At 50.7% G+C, this 22135-nt stretch overlaps 2 protein-coding genes across 2 annotated transcripts; both read left to right on the plus strand.

The window, feature by feature from the left end:
* The first annotated feature begins 1085 nt into the window (after nucleotides 1–1085).
* On the plus strand, nucleotides 1086–5812 carry EFHD2 (EF-hand domain family member D2). Its single transcript, XM_075029231.1, has 4 exons — nucleotides 1086–1292; nucleotides 4269–4416; nucleotides 4527–4661; nucleotides 4815–5812. The coding sequence occupies exons 1-4, from the start codon at nucleotides 1087–1089 to the stop codon at nucleotides 4947–4949; spliced, it is 624 nt and encodes a 207-aa protein (XP_074885332.1). The 5' UTR covers nucleotide 1086; the 3' UTR covers nucleotides 4950–5812.
* Nucleotides 5813–6412: 600 nt separating this feature from the next.
* On the plus strand, nucleotides 6413–8161 carry CTRC (chymotrypsin C). Its single transcript, XM_075029232.1, is given in 9 exon segments — nucleotides 6413–6463; nucleotides 6466–6631; nucleotides 6739–6830; nucleotides 6905–7002; nucleotides 7101–7226; nucleotides 7339–7475; nucleotides 7560–7705; nucleotides 7888–8037; nucleotides 8144–8161. Coding segments are annotated over 9 exon segments (984 nt in total).
* Nucleotides 8162–22135: the final 13974 nt, after the last annotated feature.

The raw sequence follows: 22135 nt of genomic DNA on the forward strand, positions 1-22135 counted from the left end.
TGGCAGCAACGTGAGAAGGAGCCTGGGGACACAAGAGCCGAGTCCTGGTCGGTTGGGATGGGGCAGGGACCTGGGCTCGCCTGCGTGCCCGCTATTGCCATCGAACGTGGTCCTGCTGCCACTATGGCTGGTAGCGAGGGTGAGGGCAGACCCTGGTTTCTGGGGGGCCAGCGGTGTTTTGGGGAGGGGGGGGTCTCTGCAGGGAACGGGGAGCTCCGGCACGCGCCGCCCCTGCAGCCGGTTCTGCCTTTGCATTGCTCGGAGCAGCCTGGGCCGAGTCCTTGGCAGATCTTTTCCGCCGAGGCTAATTTGGCTGCGAGCGCAACCCCGTGGGTTTTTTTGTTGGTGGGTTGGGTTACTTAAATTTTTTTTTCCAATTTTTTTTCCTTTTTTTTCCATTTTTTTAATTTTTTCAATTTTTTCATTTTTTTTGATTTTTCGAATTTTTTTCAATTTTTTACATTTTTTCCAATTTTTCCCCAAATGTTTTCAATTTTTTTCTTTTTTCTTTTTTTTTTTTTTTAGTAGGATCAAAAGGTCTGAAAGCAGCCCGGACGCTGCCAGGCACCCAGGCGATGGCCCGATGCCTCAGTTCTGGCGCAGGCAGTGCCGCAGGGCTCCGGTTATGGATGGGGGGGGGCCTGGTTTTTTTTCCCCCCTGGGGGTGCGGTGGGCTTCTTCCAGGGCTGGCCTGGGCTTATTTGGGGGCAAGGCGTGACCTCGTGTGCCTGCGTGGGTTGAACGCTGTCCTGCGAGGCTGGCCATCATCTGGGGGGGGGGGGGGTGTTAATCCGGTGGGGTTCGGGCTGGGCTACGATCCTCTCGATCCCACCCGGGCGCTCCGGGATGGAGCTGGAAAAGGAGCGCAGGTGTAGCCGGGGGGGGGGGCTGCAAAAGCCCCTTCCCCTCCCTCCACGCCGGTGCATGGGACCGCCGCTGAGAGCCCCCCCCCCCCAGCCGGGTGGTCTCCGGGATAGGGGGGGGGCGGGGGGAAAGACCGGGGAGGCGGGGGGGGGGGGGGGGGAGGCGGCAACCGGAGAGGGGGAGCGGGGGGGGGGGACGGGGCGGGGCGGCCATCCGGGCACCATGGCGGCGGAGGAGCTGGTGGGGCGGCGGGGCCGGGGACCGGAGCCGGGACCGGGACCGGGTAGCCCGGTGGGGCGGTTAGGGGGAGGAGGAGGAGAAGGTTCCCCCGGTGGGGGGGGGGGAGGTCGTCGCGTTTTCAGCCCCGCCGGGGAGTTTCGCGAGTTTTCCCGGCGGCAGCTGCGTGACATGGAGCGGCTCTTCCGACAGTGAGTGCTGGGGGGGGGGGGGGGGGGAACGGGAGGGGAACCCCTCGCCCCCGGGTGGGATCACTGGCTCCCCCGGCATCCCGCCTGCTGGGGGGGGGGGGCTGCTTCTGGCAGGAGAGATGCCCCAGCGTCTCCTGCCCGTGCTTGCCGGAGGGAACCCCCCCATTCCTCGCAGGAAGGGACCCCCAAGCCCCCCCGGCTCTTTGCGGGAGGCCCCCCCCCTCCCCTCTCAGCTCGTTGCAGGAGGAACCCCCCCCCCCCAGCTCCTTGCAGGAGGGATGCCTGGGACCCCCCCAGCTCCTTGCAGAAGGGACTCCGGGGACTTCCCCCCCCCCCCCCCCCAGCACCCTGCAGGAGGGACACGGGGGACACCTGCCCCCCAGCTCCTTGCGGGAAAGAATCCTGCACACCCCCCCCCCAAAAAAAATCTTGCAGAAGGGACCCCCTGCTTCCCCACCCTGGGAGGAGGGACCCTGGCACCTTGTGCCAAAGCCAGGGAAAGGGGGGGCTGGAGGATATCGCAAGGCCCCCCCCCCCCCAACATTCCCTCTGCGGCAGCACCGAGGGACCCCCACTTCTCTGCCAGCGGTGCGGCCGCCGGGGCTGCGGCGCCAAGGCCGGCGTGGGCAGGCGGCACGTCCTCGGCATCCCTGTCCACGCTGCGTGCCACCACGGGCGGCGGAGCGTGACTCTGAGCTCGGCCCCCGGGGTGGGGGGGAAAGCTGGCAGCGAGCACCGAGGCCTGGAAATTTCCAAGGGGAGACAAAAACCGGGGTAGCTCCCACGGCGGTCACGCCAGGGGCGAGTGGGACGCCCCGGAGCATCCCCACAGAGCCCACGGCGGTGGGAAGACGGCACAGGCATGGCTGCGGTGTCCTGCTGCCCCTCGTCCCGGCCGGCACCGGGGGGAAATCTGCGTTGGCGTGCTGACCGGTTTTGCTCTTGGCCGAGTGATGGAGAAAGCAGAGGGGATGGAGGCGGCGAGCCCCCCAAGCACAAGGCTGGGGGGTTGTTTGGTTGGGGGGGGGCTGTTTAGGGTGCTAACGTGCCCTCCCAGTATCCCTGGGAGCGCGAGGAGTCCCCCCCGTTCCCCGCTTCTTCCCGGAGGGCTGTCGCCCAGCCGCCTGGACGTGGCAGCGAGCGAGACGTGCCGATGGCTGCCAGCAGTCCCTGGGACTGCAGCAAAAGGGAACTTGAGGGGGGGGGGGGGGGGGACACGGACCAGGCTCGGGGTCCCCGGGGGCAGAGCCGCATCCGGAGCGGCTGCTCCCGGCACCGGCGGTGATGGGCGCGGGTGCTCGGGCCGTGGCGCAGATGGCGGTGCGGGGAGGAGGGGGCGAAGCGGCGTGCGGTGGGAGTCTGGCCGGCGCTGCGCAGACGAGGGAGCCGGGCGTGCGAAGCAGACGTGTTTGCTCTGACACCTGCAGCGTCTCGCTGCAGCGAAAGGAGCAGCGGCGGGGCTGCGCGCTCTCCGGCGAGGCGGCGCTCGGGGGGGGGGTCTCCCCGAGGGAAGGACGCTGTTGAACGAAGCCCTGCCACGCTGCCCTCGCCACCGCTGCCGTCCTCACGATGGGACGACCCGGCTGTATGGGGTAAAGCAAGGCGTGGAAGGGTTTTTGCTCTTTATGGGGCAGATGTTGCCCTTTGGGAGCTTCCCTGGGATGCTCGCTTTGCTGAAAATCAGTGAGGAGGGGAGCGAGAGCGAGGAGGTGCCCTGAAGGTGGGGGATGGCTTGCAGGGGACGAGGTAGCAGGGCCATGCTAACCAACGCGCCCTTTGCAGAGAAACTTCGTGGTGTGATGCTCCGAGAGGGGTCTCGGAAGCAGAAAGCGCGTGGGGTCTGTGCTCCCGGGGTGATGGTGGCGGCAGCAGGCAGAGGTGAGCGGGGCCAGCCCCGTTTCGGGGCCCCCGACAGCGTGGGAGAGCAGGAAGGCGCTGCTTGCGACACGGTCGGAGCAGACCACAGCGGAGAAGGTACAAATGAGTCATGGACCAGCAGCAGAGCGGCAAGCGTGGTGAGCCTGGTGCTTTGCGTGGCTGCTGCAGTGCCTACAGGCGCAGAAAAGACGAGCCACACAAAAAAAAACCCAAAAAAAACCAAACCCAAACCCGCCTGGTCTCAATGTGTGCAGCCGGGTAGCTGCTTGCCTACTTCTGCATTGCGCCGGGACGTGCCGCAGGGCCTTGGTCTTGTGCCTGAGGTTGTGCCCAGGGAGGGCGGTGGGGCGACGTGACAGCAGCGAGCCTCGCAGGGGCACAGCGGGGAGAGCAGCTGCCCACGCCGTGGAACCGTGCCGAAAGGCTTTGGGCAGAGGACGGTGTGCCACCGGCACAGCCCGCGGTGCAGCAGGCAGCAGACAGGGCGAGCTGCCGGCTCCGTGCAGGCAGGGCGGTTGGGATGGTGGCGTGGTTGCGGGCAGGGGTCCGAGGCGGGGTGTCCCTGCCAGGGTCCGTCAGCAGGCTCGGTAAAGAGAGATGCGCCCGGATCTCTGGGCCGAGCCTAGGTGTCTGGCCAGGGCTGGAGCGTGGATGCTGAGGGACTCTGGGCAGGCAGGAGCGGTCACCTGGAGGTGTCGTGAGGAGGAGGAGGAGGCGGCGGTGGCTGCACGCCGTGGCCCGTTAGCCCTTGTAGCGGCCAAGAGGAGCGTGTGCTCCGGCTCCTGGCCCAGGGAGCCAGCAGCAGGTTTGGCAGCATCCCGGGGGGTTGTCCTGCCAAGTGCCGCACGGAAGCAGAAGCGATCCCGGATGATGCTCCGGGGGGCTGTTAGCGGTTCACCGGCAGCTTCCCCTGGTCTGGCAAGGCGCCCGAGATCGTCGGTGCCCGTGCCCTTGCTGTTCCCTGCCCCTGCCTGCCGCCTCGCTCCCCCGCCGGCGCGGGCACCGCGTGTTGGGCGCACGCAGAGGGACCACTGCGGGGGGGCTGGGACCGCTCCGCGCCCCGCGGCGATGTGACGGAACCGTGCCTCCATCCCACAGGTACGACGCTGGAAAGGACGGCTTCATCGACCTGATGGAGCTGAAGCTGATGATGGAGAAGCTGGGAGCGCCGCAGACGCACTTGGGCCTGAAGAACATGATCAAGGAAGTGGACGAAGACCTGGACAGCAAGCTCAGCTTTCGGGAGGTGGGGGGCCGTGGGGGCCGCCGGGCTGGGCTGGTGGTAAGAAGGTGGGGAGGGAGTTGCGGCAGCTTTGAGGTCTGGGGGGGAGCTGACGCCAGCGTCTCCCCTCGCAGTTCCTGCTGATTTTCCGCAAGGCGGCGGCGGGCGAGCTGCAGGAGGACAGCGGGCTGCACGCCCTGGCCCGGCTCTCCGAGATCGACGTCTCCACGGAGGGGGTGAAGGGTGCCAAGAGCTTCTTCGAGGCCAAGGTGAGGCGGACGCCAGGGCGCGAGAGGTCCCAACGCAGGACGGCGACGCGCGAGGGTGGTTCGGCGCCGGCGCTCGGCCGCTGGCGAGGGCTGGGGGCGGGAGGCCTTGGTGGGGGGCTCAGGGGACCCAACGGGACGTGCCGCTGTCCGTAGGTGCAAGCCATCCACGACGCCAGCCGCTTTGAGGAGGAGATCAAGGCGGAGCAGGAGGAGAAGAAGAAGCAGGCGGAGGAGCTGAAGCAGAGGAAGGCGGCCTTCAAGGAGCTGCAGTCCACCTTCAAGCAGTGACGGGATGCCGGCGCGGGGCCGGGCAGGACCGGTCTGCGGCACCCGGGTTGGAAACGCTGCCGGGAGCGATGCCTAAGCCGTGTGCCGCCCACGACTCCCCGAAGGCCGGGCTGGCTGCTGGCCCGGGCTCGGCACGGCGCCCGCCTTGCTGGCAGACCCCCATCTCCCTCCCCTTTGCTGTGGTGTCTGTAGGTGTTGTCCGTGCCCCCCTGCGTCCCCAGCGTGCCCTCCTGCCGAACCGCTCCTGCCCCCAAGGGCAACGCCGCGGGCAGCGGCACCCCGTCCCCAACCCGCAGCCGTGCCAGGGGATGCTGCCGCCGACTCCCAGGGGAGCCATGGCGGGCAGCGCCTGTCCCGGGGTTGTCGTGTGTCGTGCACGTACTGCGAGGGTCGCAGGACGGGGGCTTGCCCGGGTGGCCGTCGCGGCGGCCGCGTGCCCGTTGACGCTGCCGACGCACGCCGTGACGCCTGTGCCGAAAGCCGGGGGTGCTGCGGGGGAGCGTGGCGAGGGGGCCAGGTGCCGGCGGAGGGGCTGTGTGCGTGGCGCTGGGGGGTGGGTGCCCACCCCGCTGGTGTGCAGCCCCCGAGGGGCTGAGCAGCACCGCACCCGCTTGCCCGTGCTCTCTCTAAAATGTGGGGAAAGACGGGTGGAAAGGCAGCTGCTGGCTCGCAAAGCTGTTATCGTGGTTTTTTCGTGCTGTATTCAGCCCGGGAGGGGCGAGCGTTGTAGCCACGAGCGGTTCCCGTGGTTGCGGGTGGCTGCAAAGCGGCGCGTCTGTCCCGCGGTGTCCCCTGCGCGGTGGTACGGGGTGGGGCGGGGGGCGTATTGGGTTTTTATTTTAATCCCAAATAAATATTATATTTCGTAAGCGCGCTGGGTGCCTGTGCAGGGGGCTGAGGCGCCGCCACGGTGCGATCGTGTCTGCGGCGGGGGCTCGGGTATGGGAAAGGAGCCTGCCGGGGAGGGAGGGGGTCAGGCTATGGGGTCACCGCTGCTGGAGCCGGCCCCCCTGGGCAGGGAATGGGGACGAGCCGCGGTGGCGCTGGCGCATCAGCGTGGGAAGCAGCGGGGGCCTGATCCAGGCGCGTGGATGTGGTGTCGTCGAAGGTCTCCAGCATCCCTGCTGGCATCTGTGCACCCGGGGGCTGGCCTTCTTCCCCCCCCCCGACGCGCTCTGCAGCCCTGTGGGCACCTGTGGGATTTTGGCCGACCTTGGCCGTACGGAGGGTGAGATAAGGGGACCTTGGCCGTGTGGGGGAGCGGGCTGGGGGGGCCACGTCCTGGGGCAGCTGGTGCTCGAGGTTGGGGTGCAGTTGGGCTGGCCGGCACCCCACGGAGAGCGGCACGGCTGGGGGGTCCTGCCCACTAGCCGTACCCCCACGAGGGACCTTGCCCGTCCCCAAGTTGGGGCCGGGCGTCCCTGCCGCGGCGTGGTGCAGCCGTGCCGACGCACCCTGGGCAGATGTGGCCGTTCCCAGGTGGGATGGGCGAGGGCGATAAGATGGCCCCCGGCCCCCCCCCATGGCATGGGACAGTCGCCACATGTCGGCGGCAGGAGGGGCGACGCCAAGGTCCCCGGTGGCGGCGGGCGCTATAAGAAGGGCGAGCGGCCCCACCGCAGCACCTTGGGACCGCACGACCATGCTGGGGGCTGTGTGTCTCGCCGTGCTGCTGGGCTACGGTGAGTGCGGGCGGGGATGGGGGGGGGACGGGACCCCGGCATCCGCCGTGGCCCCGGGCCTAGGGGTGCAGGCGGTCGCTGAGGTCCCTTCGCCGGGTGTCGCGCAGCCTACGGATGCGGTCAGCCGGCCTTCGCGCCGGTGCTGGGCACCCGGGTGGTAGGCGGCGAAGACGCTCGGGCCCACAGCTGGCCGTGGCAGGTAAGGGGGACGGGGAGGAGGGAGGCGGGGAGGGGGACATCCCCGCTCTGACGCTTGCGCCCCTGCCCTCGCAGATCTCGCTGCAGCGCAGCCGCTCCGGAGGTTGGTCCCACACGTGCGGCGGGACCCTCATCGGTCCCAACTGGGTGCTGACGGCCGCCCACTGCATCAGGTGGGCGTTGAGTGCCAAGCGGGGGGGCGGCGGTGGTCCTCACCGGGGGTGGCAAGACTTTTTGGGGTGACTGACATCCCTTCTCTTCCCGCCGGCAGCTCTGGCTCGACGTACCGCGTGGTGCTGGGCAAGCAGGTCCTGTCGGAGGTGAACGAGCCGGGCTCGCTGGCCGTAGGCGTGGAGAAGATCATCGTGCACGAGAAGTGGAACTCCTTCCTCATCGTGTAGGGGACGGGACGCGTTGGGGGTGGGTGGGGGGCGGGCATCGTGGCCGGGGTCCTCCCCCCTCCCCACGGCTCGGGGTCCCCCGTCCCCACGGCTCGGCTCTCCCCGCAGCAATGACATCGCCCTGGTCAAGCTGGCGCAGGAGGTGGCGGAGAGCGACACCATCCAGGCCGCCTGCCTGCCGCCCGCCGGCCTGATCCTGGAGAACAACTACCCCTGCTACATCACCGGCTGGGGACGCCTCTGGAGTGAGCGGGGCGGGGGTCCTCGGGGAGGAGCGCGGGGTGGGGGGGGGCGCAGGCGCAGGGTGCGAGGTGCGGCTGTCGTTGCAGCGAACGGGCCCGTGGCCGACGTGCTGCAGCAGGCGCTGCTGCCCGTGGTGGACTACGCCATCTGCTCCCAGAGGGACTGGTGGGGCAGCACCGTCCGGACCACCATGGTGTGCGCCGGCGGTGACGGCGTCGTCGCCGGCTGCAACGTGAGTGCCGGCGTCGTGGGGCGCTGGGTGACCCCGGCCAAAGGTGGGGGGTGGGGGTTGGCAGCGGGGCCGGGCTGCGTCCCCGCCGTGGGGAACACGGGAGGGAGGAGAGGGGATGGAGCCGCGGCGGTGGGTGCCCGGGAGTGGGTACTGAGCGTCCGTCTGTCCGTCCGTCGGGGCAGGGGGATTCGGGCGGCCCTCTGAACTGCCAGCGCAACGGGCTCTGGGAGGTGGACGGCATCGTCAGCTTCGGCTCCGGGCTGGGCTGCAACACGGCCAAGAAACCGACGGTCTTCACGCGGGTGTCTGCCTACATCGACTGGATCAACGAGGTGGGTGCCCCTCCCTTTGCCCCCACGGAGGGGCCGACCGCGCTGTCCCCGTCCTCACCCAGCCGAGGGTCTCACCGTGAGCCCACCCGTGTCTTGTCGTTGGCAGAAAATGGCCACGAACTGAGGACGCGGCACGCGGCGCAACCAGCCTCGAGTGTGATAAAGGCAAAAGCGCTGAGCTGGCCTCACGTGTCCTGCTGTTTTTTTGGGGGTGGAGGGGGCACGTGGTGGAGCTGGGGGTGGGTGGATGGCCGGGGCCGTGTCTGGTGATGTCAGGGTTCAGCCTGTGCGCTCCGGAGGGTCCCCCGCATCGTGCAGCGGGGCTGGCCGGGCTCCTGGGAAGGCCGAGGTGGGCAGCCATCCTGCGAGGTGCCCCCAGTTGGCGGGGGGGGGGAGCGGGGAGGCGAGGCGTGCCCGTGGCACTGAGGGGCTTGAGGCTTGGCTGGTGGTTTGGGGAGAGAAGGGCTGGGGGCTAGGGGCTCGCTGGGTGGTCCTTGGGGGCTCTAGGGGACTCGGTAGGTCCCAGGATGCTTTCGGGGACTTGGCCGGCTCTGGGATGTCTCGGGGGGGACCTTGCTGGTAGTGGCCTACTCGAGGACAGCTGGTTGTTAATGGGGGTCTTGAGGGAATTGGGTTGGTCCTGGGGGGGCCTTGAAGGGGGGCTGGCTGGTCCTGGGGGAGCTCGAGGGAGCCCAGTTGGAGCCGGAGCCCCTGGGAGCCGCATGGCATTGCCGGCTCCAGGACCTGCAGTGCGGTCCAGAAGCCGTGCGTCTCACTGTGGGTTTAGTTCCACGGGGGCAGGAGAAAGAAGGGGGGGGGCGCTGGCGGCGTGGTGCATGTATCCTGGCTGCGGGGGTCCCCAGGAGGAGCCGGGGCTGCCATGGCAGGGAGCTGTGGGGTTTGCTGGGGAAAGAGGTGGTGGTGTTGAAGCGAGTGGGTGTCAAGGGGCTGCCCGGGGGGTGCGGGTGGGTGCCGTGCCCTGAGCCCCCCCCGAGCAGAGCCGCCCACCGGGGCGGTGCCACGCTGTCATCTCATCGTGGCTGCCGGAGCCCAGCGGGGAGGTTCACAACGAGAGGAGGACGAGCAGAGATGGACGGCAGCGCCTCGAGCTCAGCGGTGGGACGCAATAGATGGTCCTCAGCTCAGGAGTCGCGCCGCCACCGGACCGGCGAGTGCCACCGTTGGCAGACTTGGCGAACGACGCCGACGCCTGTGCCGGACCGGCGGTGGACGTCGGGAGCGCAGGCACGAGCCGCGTGCCCAGGCTGTGGCTGGGTTGTGGGTGTCTCTGGTTGTGGGCTGTGGGCTGCAGCCCTTGGCAGCCCGGCCAGAGCTTTAGTAGGCAAAGAGGGGCGCGGGGTGGGAAATTTTTTGGGAAACGTGCTGTCGGCGAAGGGACCGTACGCATCACCCCACGGGGTATTAAAGGCTTGTCTGTAGGATGCGTTGAGAGGGACGCCGTGTGTGCAGTGCCTGCGTGCGAAGAAGGAGCGGGGCCGGGCCGTCGGGGTGCTCGCGTGGGATGGGAAGCAACAGGCTGTGTACGTGAACTGGAGCTGTCGGGGGGGGCACCCTTCCCCTGTGGTGTGTACCGCGGGGGCGGCTTTCGGGGCTGGGGAGCAGGACCCCGACTGTGCGGGAGGCGGGGGCCAGTGTCGCGGCCTGTCATATTGCGATGTGACGTCATATCGCGTGTGCACGTCCAGCCACGCGCCGCGTCCCCCTCCTGGAAGGTGGTTTGGTGGGTTGGGAGCCCCGGGCATCGCCGCGGTGTGCCGCAAGCCTCGGCGCTGGGGGGTGGTACCCAGCGGGCCGTGTCCTGCGCTGCTGGCGACGGTCAGGATGGAGCGGGACCATGGCCAGCGCTGCCACCCCCCGTGATGCGTGTTGCCCCCCCAAAAAAAAACGTCCCCTCCCCGAGGAGGTGGCAGAAAGTCATGGTCCCTGCATGAGACGCGGCCAGTGCTGGCACAGTGCGGTGGCGACTGCGTGTCCTGTCACACCGTGTCTGCCTCGTGGCGGCTCGCACGAGACCCCGCAGCGGCGGGTGGCCAGCAGCATGCGGCCATAAGGTCGGTGTGTCACCCGAGTGGGTCCCTGCAGGGGGGGTTACCAGGGGACAGCGGACCACTTTGGGGCACCCGAGTCCCCGCGTTGGCTGTATGAGTGGCCGGCAAACCAGAGGGGCAAGCGGGGCGTGCTGGGGCTGTACCGCATTGGGGGGGGGAACGCAAAGCACCGTGGTGTTGCTGTTGTTGCTGTGTGCCCGTAACGTGCTGGAATTACCCGTAAGCGCGGGGGTGCCGGTACAAGCTCTGGGCGATGCTGTGGCTGGGGGCTGCTGCAGGGCTCCCAGTACGAGGGCACTGGGGGGTACTGGTGCCAGGGGTGGTGTGGGGGGCATCGGGTGGTGTAGTGAGGGTGGGCATTGGGGTCGCGGTGTAGGCTGAGTGGTCTGTAGGGACACTGGTAAAGAAACCTGTAACTTGCAGTAGCTAGAGCTCTGTTGCGTGTTTTCTGTTCAGTTGGGGAATCTGCGGAATGGCGACACACGGCATCGGAAACCTGGGTTTATTAGGAAACGCGTAGCTCTGTTACCTGCCTCTCGATGCCACCCTTGGTGGCGGTGAACACCCCCCAAGACATGAGAGGTCGGAGGCTGGTGCCGGTGCGGAAGGTGGAACTGATCCTGTCAGAGCAAGGAGAAGCCTCCCGACAGAAGGCGACCCCCTGTAAAACATGTTGGGTAGAGGCGTTGGGGCTTCCATGTAGATGATGGGGGAGCACCTAAGGGCTGGCAGGGCACGTAAGCCATGACAGGTCTTTTGGGTCCTTAGGGTCAACCCCGCACTGTCAGGAGTGCTGTGGAGAGGTGCCGTAGACCTACAAGCTTCCCACAGTCGGGCATAGGGCCGCAAGGTGAAAGCGGGAGCACGTAGTGTCAGCTGGCGTCCTTCGCTTGACTGACGACAGTGCCAAGTTCTTTTGGTTGGGAAGACGCTCCCCTCAAAGTCCCCGTTGGGAGGCTGTAGGTGTTTGGGCGTAGCTAGGGCACAATTTACGGTGAACCCTACCACCATCCTGGGTGTGGGCAGAAGGAAACTCTTAGTTAGGTGCGAACGTGGTGCGAAGGTCTGGGTTTGAAGGTGGTCGACGACGCCTAAAAAGGTCGGGCTGTAACATTTTTCTCTTGGACCTTGTTTGTTAGGATGGTGTAGGTGAATAAGTACGGCTTGAGACGCAACTGGAGTTGCGCAAGGTTAAGCAGTGGCCAAAACTTCAGGGCGTAAGAGCCCTCCTTTTTAGTCACTGAGCTTGTAATTTTTTTCTTTCTCTCCCAAAGGGTTCCTACAAGTTGCAATCTTTCTTATTGTTATCCTGTTTGTCATGATTGCCTGTCAGACTAGTTAGGCATTAATAAGCAGGTTTTTGTCAGGTTTTAAAAATGTGCAAAGCGTTGTTGTGTTAGTTTAAGTACAACCAGGTAAGAATAAACTCATCGGGTTTGGGCGTCGTTTACTTATTAGTTCAACTGGATTCCAGGATCACTGTTTTAAGTTTTGGGTCTTAGTAGCACCAGATCTTTGAACAGACTAAAACCAAGAGCAGGTGTAACTATTGTTTTGTTTTTAAAATTGTTAAACAACAGCATCAAGTGGTTTCCAAACGTGTTTGTTTCTTTTACATACCAGAATGTTGTTTAAGGAAGTTTTTTAGATTGTGGGTCACACCAACCTAAATTTATTTTAACGTTATACATTTATAATTTGGTGGGTTTTTAAAGCTATTAAAATAGAATTGTTTTAACAGTGAACCTAAAGGTTTTACCTACTGAAGGTTTTTTTTAAATCGTAGTTAGAAACCAACATAAACCAACCTTTAAAAAAACAAAAAACTGTAATCAAACTTATTCATTAACTGACATAACTGTTATAGGTAACCAAAACCCTTAAACCTCCAACGTTTAGATTAAATGGAAAACTTCTCAGAAAGGGTTTTTTATCTAGTTTAGACTTAAGAAACTAAACTTACACTCATTTAGGTTTTAACTAAATCTGGCTGGGTTTTGGGGTTTTTTTTAACTGAAAAGGTTTGGTAATCAGTTTCTAAGAATAATCTCCAGTAGTTCAACTTGACCTATGTCAAGTCACTTCAGCATCTATCTATCTATCTATCTAAAACTAGGTTTCACTATCTATGTAAAAAGTGTGGGATTGCACAGTTCTACATCTAACCTTCAGTTATCCAGAAGAGTGAGATTTTATAGGTATCTAAGTAATTCCTATGAAGACTTCAGGTTTAGCCAGCAAACAGTAGAGGCTTGTCATCTAATCTAGAGTAGATGTAAAGAATTTTTTTCACTGCTGAAGATTTACATCTAATCTGTTTTAATGTACCCACTTTGTAACTATGTACAAAGGTAACTTTAGTTTAAGGGTAAGAGGGTTAAAACTGAACTGCAGATTGTCGTCGTTGTAGACTTCAGCAAGACATAGCTTTGGTTGAATTTACAAAGCCAGGGTTTATGTTAACATAGTGTAACTTCAAAGGTCCTAGAATAGTTGAAAGTAGTTTATAAACATGTTTTGAAGGTTAAAAAACTTCAGTGTTACTTAGAAAAAGTTAAAGAAGTGTTTTTTAAGTGTCTGAGTTTCCAAAAGGATTTGTACAGTTTATAGCCTGCAATTTTGTTTCATCTAACAACTCTTTTACCTAAAAAAGGTGAATAAACTTGAGGAGTTTCCCTTTTTTCAGTTGAGACTTCTAAACATTTTCCCTTCTTTTTAAAGAAAGGTTTAAAACTTAAAAACTAGCACTTGGTAAACATGTTGACACAAAACCTCATAGTGTGTTATACACCTACTTGACAAAAAATAATTTTATGAAGCAAAAGTTGTAACAGGTTTTTAACCTTTACAAAAATGTTACACCTTTCTTAACCTAGTTTACAACCCTAAGTAACCTAAAGGATTGGAAAGAAAACTTTCTTTCATTTAAATTTTTTTAGAAATGAGAAATTTTTAACACTCTACCAACTCTCTCTGTGTCTCTTTAAAGAGTAGGTTTCTAAATTTAGTTTTAAAAAACTCGTATACTCTTTTTAAAAACCTCCAAAGGTTAAAAAAAAAACCCTAGAGCTGTTTAAAAACTTCAAGTTTAGATTACTCTAGCTCTTTAAATTAGATTACAGTAATTGCTGCTTTTATAACCTTGTGTACTGGGTTTGCATGGCGGGGGTTTTGGTAGCGGAGGAGGGGGCCGCAGGGGTGGCTCCTGTGAGAAGCTGCTGGAAGCTTCCCCGGCTCCGAGTCGGACCTGCCGCTGGCCCAGGCCGAGCCCATCAGCGACGGCGGTAGCGCCTCTGGGAGAACAGGTTTAAGAAGGGAAACCTGCAGCGGGGGAGGAGATTGGAATGTGAGAGGAAGCCCTCTGCAGATACTGAGGTCAGTGACGAAAGGGGGGGGGGGGGGATGCCCTCGCAGCCCGTGGTGAGACGGCAGGCTGTCCCCCCCAGCCCATGGAGGGGAGTGGGGGAGCAGATGCCCACCTGCAGCCCGGGGAGAGAGGAGCCCACGCCGGAGGAGGGGGATGCCCCCCAAGATGGCCGGGACTCCATGGGAAAGCCCGCTCTGGAGCAGGCTGTGCCTGAAGGACTGCAGCCCACGGGAAGGACCCACACCAGGGAAGTTCGTGAGGAACCGCAGCCTGCGGAAAGGACTCATGCTGGAGAAGGACTGTCTCCTGTGGGAGGGACCCCACGGTGGAGCAGGGGACGAGTGAGGAGTCCTCCCCCTGAGGAGGAAGGAGCGGCAGAGACAAGGTGTGAGGAACGGACCCCAACCCCTATTCCCCAGCCCCCTGCACTGCTAGAGACAACCGGGAGTGGAGTTGTGCCGGGAAGGAGGGAGGGCTGGGGGGAAGGTGTTCTGAGGTTTGGTTTTACTTCTCGTTATCCTTGGTTTCATTGGATTGGGAGTAAAACAAATGGACTTTGTTTCTTCCCCAAGTTGAGCCTGTCTTTTGCCCATGACCACAAGCGGTGAGTGATCCCTCCCTGGCCTCGTCTCGACCCACGAGCTTTTCTTTATATTTTCTCCTCCTCATCCCACTGGGGCCGGGGTTGGGGGGGTGGAGGAGCGAGCGAGCGGCTTTGTGGTGCTTTGTTACTGGCTGGGCTTAAACCGCAACACCTTGATGAGGTTAAAGAGTCTGGAAAGGTTTTGTGGGAGAGAGTTTAGATTTGGCGAGAGTTTAGATTCTAGAGTTCAACTGGAAACTCTACAGGAGTTTAGGCTCTCTGTGAACCTCCGGTCAACTTTGGTCAATTGTTAGGAGAGTATATAAAGCTGCAGGTCAACCATTTAGTTTTAAGGAGAGTTTTATAGCTTTGTAGAGTTTTATTTTTTAAACAACTAAAAACTCTACAAACACAGTAATCTTGTATAAAAATCTCTGCGTGTAAAAACTCTGTGGTTATGTGACTCGAAAAAAATTTAACTAGAGTCTAGAGTTATTTTCAAAGGTCTGTCTTGTGTGATTAACAAACACCTTATTCTTTTATCTAAAAACTTTGTTTGTGGAGTTTTTTTGGTTGTTTTTTTTCTTCCTTTTTTTTATATACAACTCCTAAGGTTAAACAACTCCTCTAAACTAAAAAAAAAAAAGAAGAAGAAAACAACTCCAACCAAAAACCTCTACTGTAACTCTGTCTATGCCTAGAGTTTTAAAGAGCTTTGACTCTTTCCAACTCTCTCAAATGGTTGAAGCTCATTAAAAGGAACTTGGAGCTGAAGAGTTTAGAGGATTTTTAAACAACTTCTCCAGATTCAGAGTTGTCATAAATGCAAGAAACCCCTGTATGATTAAAACTCTCTCTCCTATTGGAGGAGGTTTTTGACAGTTTCTATGCCTACAACTATAGGAACTCACAGTGATTTCCTAGAATCTTAAACTCCTTTTAAAAAATCTTGCCATACCACTACAGAGAGAGGAAAGAATCAAGAGTTTACTAGGAGTTTGATAGTCAGTGATGAAGAGGTTTTGAACAAGAGTGTTTACTAACTAACAACTCATTTGCTCCCACACTATAGTTTGTTTGACCTCTCAAAACTTTCTTGGGGTAGGTAGTTCTTTGCTGGGTAAGAAATACAGAATTCAGAGAGTTTTTCGCTTGCTAAAATTATAACTCTCTTCATTTTTAAAGTTCAAAAAAATCCCGAGAGTTCCACAGTCTTAACCAAGTTTTTAGAAACTCTCTAAGGTTTAGTGTAGGTGAGGTGGTGATATTTACAGTACTATTTTTACATTTGTAGTCGATGATAAAATACAAAATTTGTAATTATTAATTTTTTTTTTGTATTAGTATTACTTAAGAACTCTATGTTAAGCTAGGTGAGTTTAGTTACACAAAAAAAAGAGTTTCTTCAGGTGAGTTCTTAATACTCACAGATCTTAAAAACTGCTAAGACTGTTACAGTTTGAGTTTTTTTGGAAGAGTCCTATACTACAGTACAGAACTCGGTGTTCTTACAACTTTGAGTTAGATGCACTAGGTACACTCAAAGGTGACAAGATGTTATGCTCACTTACTTAAACTCTGTGTAGTTTTGGGGGAGTTCTTTGAAGGCATTTTTTATGCCTAAGAACAACTATATCAGCCCTTTTGTACCTTTGCAGTTCTGTTAGAGTTCCCAGTGTCACTTTTATGAGTTTTTTACTTTAACGAAGAAAGAAGTTACAAAACCTCAGTTTGGGTTTTTAGCATTTTGAGTTTGGTATTCCTTCAAAGTATGAGAGGCGGTTTTTGTAATGCTTTTTTCCTAACACTACACTACACTACAAAAAAAAAGGCATGTGAAAGCTCAAAGACCTTTTTTGTGTGGAAGGCTCTCATTTTTTTTACAGCGGTATCCCAAGCACCTTTTGTGGAGTTTGTTATGGTCAAGAGGTCTTTAGTTCTTTTTTGTATATTGTTACACAAAAACTAGCAAGCTCTACAGAACTGGAACTTGCACTAAGATACCTTTGGTTATACAAACAGTGAAGGTATAAAAGGGGTACCATCGGTTTGAGTGTACTCTGAAGTAAGCTTACACCCTGACCTGGTAATTGGTAAGGTTAAAAAAAAACACCTGCACCACTTGAGTAATATACAGCAGCATGTTACTACCTGTAATATTGCAATTAACAAGACCTTAACACGTGGAAGACCTTACGCGAGTAAGTTTACATTGGTGCCTAAAGACCTTAGAGAGTAAAAAAGAAACCTGAAACCACGCACTGCACTTTAAAAAGCTTTTTTAGGTCCTAGCGTACAGTTGTTAAACTACTGTTAAAAGGGTAAAGACCTGTTTGTGCGGGTCTTCAACTAAAGTGTAAAACCAGTAGGGTTTTTTAACAGGTCTTCCACACTCAGAAAGAACTCTACACACTTCTTAAAAAGACCCTGAGAAAAACTAAATGTGGTTTTACAGAAGCTAAAGGTCTTTATACACCAACTAAAACAGAAACCACTGCAGTTGAAGTGTTTTTGGCTTTGTTGGTGTATGAAGTGCAGTGGTTTACACTTTGTTTGTTAGACTGTAATGAACTTACTAAGACCTTTAAGGTCTTTTTAAAAAATAAGGTAATTGAAAACATAACCTTTGAAGGTCTTCGAGACCTTCCAAAGTTTGTTTACAGTCAAACCAAGGTCTTGGAAGCTCAAAAGACCGTTTGAGAGCATGAAAACCATTGGGTTTTAGTTGTTTTTTTGATTGAAAGTTCAACAAAACCTAAACACAAACACAAGAGCCTATGCTTTAATAATCAAAAGCAGTACTTGTAAAAGAGCTTCTCTTCTAGGCTTTCTAAGGGAACTAACTTCTTAGTAAGGTGTTTAAGTTCATTACAGGCCACGCTATACAATAAAGGTTTTTTTTATTTAAAAAGGTATATTAAAAAAAGGTGGTTTTTTTTAAGGTCTTTATAATAAAGGTCTTACCTTGTAACTAAGAAAACCCTGAAGTTTTCCAGACCTGTTCTTAACAAGACTCTAAAAGGTTTGTTACACACAGCTGGTGCTTTATGTTCCTTAAGTGGTTTTAGGTTTAGATTTTGAGAGTCAAATGAGGTAAAAAGCTTAGGTTTGGGAGTTATAGGGTCTTTGGGTTTTTGGTTTAAACAAAAAAACCCAAACAGTGTGAGGTCTGGAGCGTAAAACCAAACTTATGCACTTACGTCTTGTATAGACCTTGTTTAGGTCTAACTACATGTGAACTCGGGTGCTCCTAAGGTCTTAAAAGCACCTTAGAGGAAGTTACAAAGTGTACAAAGGTGAAGTTACTGAACTGGTCACATTTGTAGTGAAGAGGTTCAGGACCTCTTAAAGTTTGTAACTTTTCATGGTCTTTCTTTTTTCAAGGAAACCAAAAATTCTTACTTTTTTTTCCCCATTCTGTTTCTGTTTCAGTTACATGTCTTAGCGCAAAGGAGACCTTTTAAGCTTGGTTGTAACAAGACACACAGAAACTTAAAGAGGTGCAAAAACTGAAACTTTTTTTATACAGAAGAAGTTCTTTGACCTACAGGTAAAATCTAAGTTTTACAGGTAAAAACAAAGTTCTTGTTTTTGAAGTTCAACAGAAAATTTTCAGGTTTAACCTAAGATATATACATCACAGTTTTCTAATGAACAAGGCCAAAGGTCTTTGTGGAGGTTTAAGCAGTTCTTCCAAACTCCCAGAGAAGAAACTATCCTAAGAAAAACAGGATCTCTGCCAATGAACTTGGGAAGATTTTAAAAACAGTACAGTGTTAGAAGGAAAAAACCCTAAATCCTTGAACTGGGTATGGTAAAAGAAACGGTTTAGAAAACAAAAACAAGGTGTGGTTTCTTTGTTTGGTTTTAATTTATTTTTTTTTAAACAATTTCCTCAGTCCTGATTGAAGAAGTTAGTTGTTAGAGGTTCATGAACCTCTGCGATGGGTTAAAGAATCCAGAAAAAAGTGGGTTTTTTTTTTTTCAACTACTGGAGCTTTCCAATTTTTATAAACCCAGTAACATTTTAGGAAAGCAGAAAAACTAAAAAAAAAAGTTTCCTGACTACTTACAAGATCTTTCTTGTTTTCTAGTAGAAAAGAAAAAATTCAAACGTAAATTTTTTGTTTGTTCTGCTGCTTGTTTTTTAGTAGAAAAGAAGAACAACACACCTCTTCAGGAGTGGGTTTTAGAGGAGAATTAAATTTTGCCGAGGTAAATTTTCAAGGTAGGTTTCAAGTCACGCAAGTTCGTGTAGTGGTTTAAAAACTTTGCGATATTTTCAAGTGTCTGTTTTGCTAAGAGAGAGACTAAACCTTTTGGCATTTTCGAGTCTAAGTATTTTGTGTAACTTTTCTTCTTACTTAAAGTCTGACAAAGCTTTAGGAGAAAAGGTTTATCTTAAAAAGAAGAAAACTGTCTGATGAAGTTCAAGGTAATTAAAGGAACTTTTACCATAAAGAAAACTTACAGTTAGAAAAGTAAAAAGTACTTCTTACCCTCTCCTAAGAAGTCTGTCAAAAAGAAAAAGTGTCGTGGGTAACTGCAAGTAAGTTCTACCAAAAAGCTCTTCTGAAAAAAGATTAGTTTTTTTAAAAAAAAAATTTAAAAACTAATCTTTTTTCAGAGGAACTTTTTGGTAGAACTTACTTGCAGTTAAGAAGAACTTTTTGCGGGAAAACTGCTTCAAAAAACTTAAAGATGAGGTAGAAGAAAAAAGTTCAAAACCTTTTAGAAGAATAATGACAAGAACTTTTCAAGAACTGTTTGAGACAAAAAATGTACTTGAGGTAAGAAGTTTCCTAACAAGGGGCCTAAAATCCATTATTAACTTGTTGAAAACTTTCCTGTTCTAAATTCTAACAAAGACCTTAGACTACTGTAGTCTAAGTAGTAAGTTCTTAAGGCACCTTGAACTTTCTCTGTAGGCTCAGTTCTTTAACACAAAGTTTTAAACTGTGTTGTAAAGGAACTTCAAAAAACCCCCAGAAACAGCTGCCGCTTTTTGAAGAAAAAAAACTGGAAAGGAAAAAAGGTCTTGAAAATGGTAGAGAACCTTTTACTAGTTTTGAACCTTTCACTACTGAAAGTGTTTCAGGTTTCCTCCTTCCTCCTTAAGGTACACTTTTTTCATTAAAAAGGCATAGGGTTGTTTTCTTAAGGAGAAGGAGGCAGCAACCAATTTGAGTCTTGTTACTATTCTTCTGACAACTTCTTTAAGAAGGTCCTTAGGAGTACAGAGCTGTAGGTTTGAAGCTTCAGATCTTTGAGGCTTCACTTAGTACCAATTTACCTTCAACTTTCTTCAGGGAGTGGAAATTTTTTTTTTTGTGAAACTAACAAGTGTTTAACTTTCACTTGTAAAGTACTTTTTAATAATAAAGGAACTGACTTCTTATTTACACTTTAACTTACTTCTTAGTTTAAAGCATAAATTTACACTATACACTTAACTAATACTGTTTATGTATAAATTTAACACCTCAAATTAAAGAAAGTTTTGTAGTAAACTTTTTAGTGTAGATAAATTATATACACTAAAAAGTGTAATACTGTACATATACTAGAGTACACTGTTTGTATATGTTTTGTGTATAAAGAACTTTAAGTTAGTATATAATACTTAAAACTTAGATCTAAGTTTTAAAAGTATGCGGTGCTTGTATAAATAATATATAGGTATTTTAGTAAAAATATATTTCATGTATATACAAAGTATTAATATTTTTAAAGTGTAAAGTACTTGTAAGTAAGTATAAGTGTAAAGTATTATAAGTAAAGATTACTTGTATATACAAGTTCATACACTTTACAGTAAAATGTATAAGTGTATAATTATACACTTAAAGTTAGTATATAATACTTAATATATTAAGTTATACTTACTTTATACAAAGTAAGTATATACTTAACCTTAAATTACTTGTAAGATAAGTATACTTATACACTTTAATGTTTATAAATTTATATAACTTTGCATACTTTATGAGTACTTTAAGTATAAAGTACAGTACTGCACTTAAGTATATTTGATAATAAGTTTTATAATTTTACAATAAAGTATATATTATATATCTATAACTGCTTTTTAAACTTAAGTTTCAACTAAAGTATTTAAAGAAGCATTATAGTTAAGTGTATATCTTAGTATATATCTATAATTAAAGTATAAGACTATATATTAAGTATAAGGTATTAAGTATATAGATATATTATACTTGTTAAAGTGTAACTTATAATAAGATATCTTATGATGTGATATCTTAATATTATTATGATATACATCTTTTGTACTGTCTTAATATCTTCTTAGGTTATATTATCTTTTATATCATATAAAGATATTTATATAGGTATACATCTTAACTCAATATATCATAAGTTATTATCTTATATCTTTTATATAATATGATAAAAAAGATATTTATGTACTATCTTAATATCTTATTATGTGAGTTTCAACTGTATCTATAATCTTTATATATAGACACTTATGGTATCTTATAATCTTATATTTTATTAACTATATATAATCTTATAACTAATAAGTATATTGTATAAGTATATTAGTCACCATAATATTTTATGAGGTATATATCATAAGATATATCTTATTATTAGTTATATATCTTTTCTTACATAGCATAAAGTATTATATCTTATCTTTGTTGTTATAATAGAGTATAAGTATGTAAACAATAAAAGTATAACATTAATATGATATATCTATGTATCTTATTTCATACTAAGTATCAGATATCATAGTAATCTTTATATAAGATACGATTTATAACTAATATACATCATATCTTTTAACATTAAGAAATCTTAATGTTATAAGTAAAGATATCATCTTAGTATATATATCCTAGGGTATATATACTATTATAAGATTATACACAGTGTATAATAATATGTAACAGGATATATCATATAGCACCTTATATCCTAACACAAATAAGGTATCATAATAATAATGTAATATCTGCTTATAAGTAGATAAGTATATATAGGTACAAGATATTATCGTTTATTATAATAAAAAGATGAAATTTATATAATATCTTATTTTATTTTTATTATTTAATATTTTATTACTAAGTATACACTTGTATACTTAAGATAGTTACAACTATCTTACGATAGATATCTATTACAAGTAAGATATCATATAAGATGATATAAATCTTTATATACATCTTGTATGATAAGGTATACACTTATGTGTATACCTTATCATATATCTTGTATCTTATATATATCTTATATCTTTATAATAAGATATTATCTTATGAGTACAATATACTTGTACCTATCTATGTAATATAGCTAAGATACATAAAGTACCTTATAATTATACCTCCTACTTAGGTATACACTTTTATATCTTATTGAGTATACATAAATGGTAAGATATATTAAAATACGCACTTATAAGATAGGTATCTTATCATCTTAGATACATAATAAATATATCTAAGACAAATATAAGTACATAACCTTAAGATATAAGATATCTATCTTATACGTATATAACATAAAAGATAGAGATCTACTTTATCTACAAGTATACACTCATTAGATAACTTAGATATATCTTTCTACCTAATTTTACTCTTATACTCATCTAAGTGTATACTTACTATATCTGTCATCTTATATCTTTATAAGGTATCTATGATAGATATCATCATAGTTAGATAAGGTATAATTTTTCTTATGTACTTATATTATCTAAATCTAAACATCGTTTATCGTAAGATTTATTGTTATACTTAGATATCTGTTAGATATTAAGATAGATAAGTCATAAGATATTATAAGTACATATCTTAAAATAAGTACATAGATAGATATATACATAATGTAAGTATACACTTAGATCAGTATATACCAAAGTTATATACTATACTATTTTAGATGGATATGATAGGTATACCTATCTAAGGACTTATATACACAACTTATACTATATGATCATACTAACATACATCTAAGTGTATACTATCTATAACATAGGTATAAACTATGTAATGTTCTTATATCTAAGTTATTATAGATAGTAATGATATAAAATCT

The sequence above is a fragment of the Buteo buteo genome, chromosome 5 (genome assembly GCF_964188355.1).
Source record: "Buteo buteo chromosome 5, bButBut1.hap1.1, whole genome shotgun sequence".
In the NCBI taxonomy this organism is placed as follows: Eukaryota; Metazoa; Chordata; class Aves; order Accipitriformes; family Accipitridae; genus Buteo; species Buteo buteo.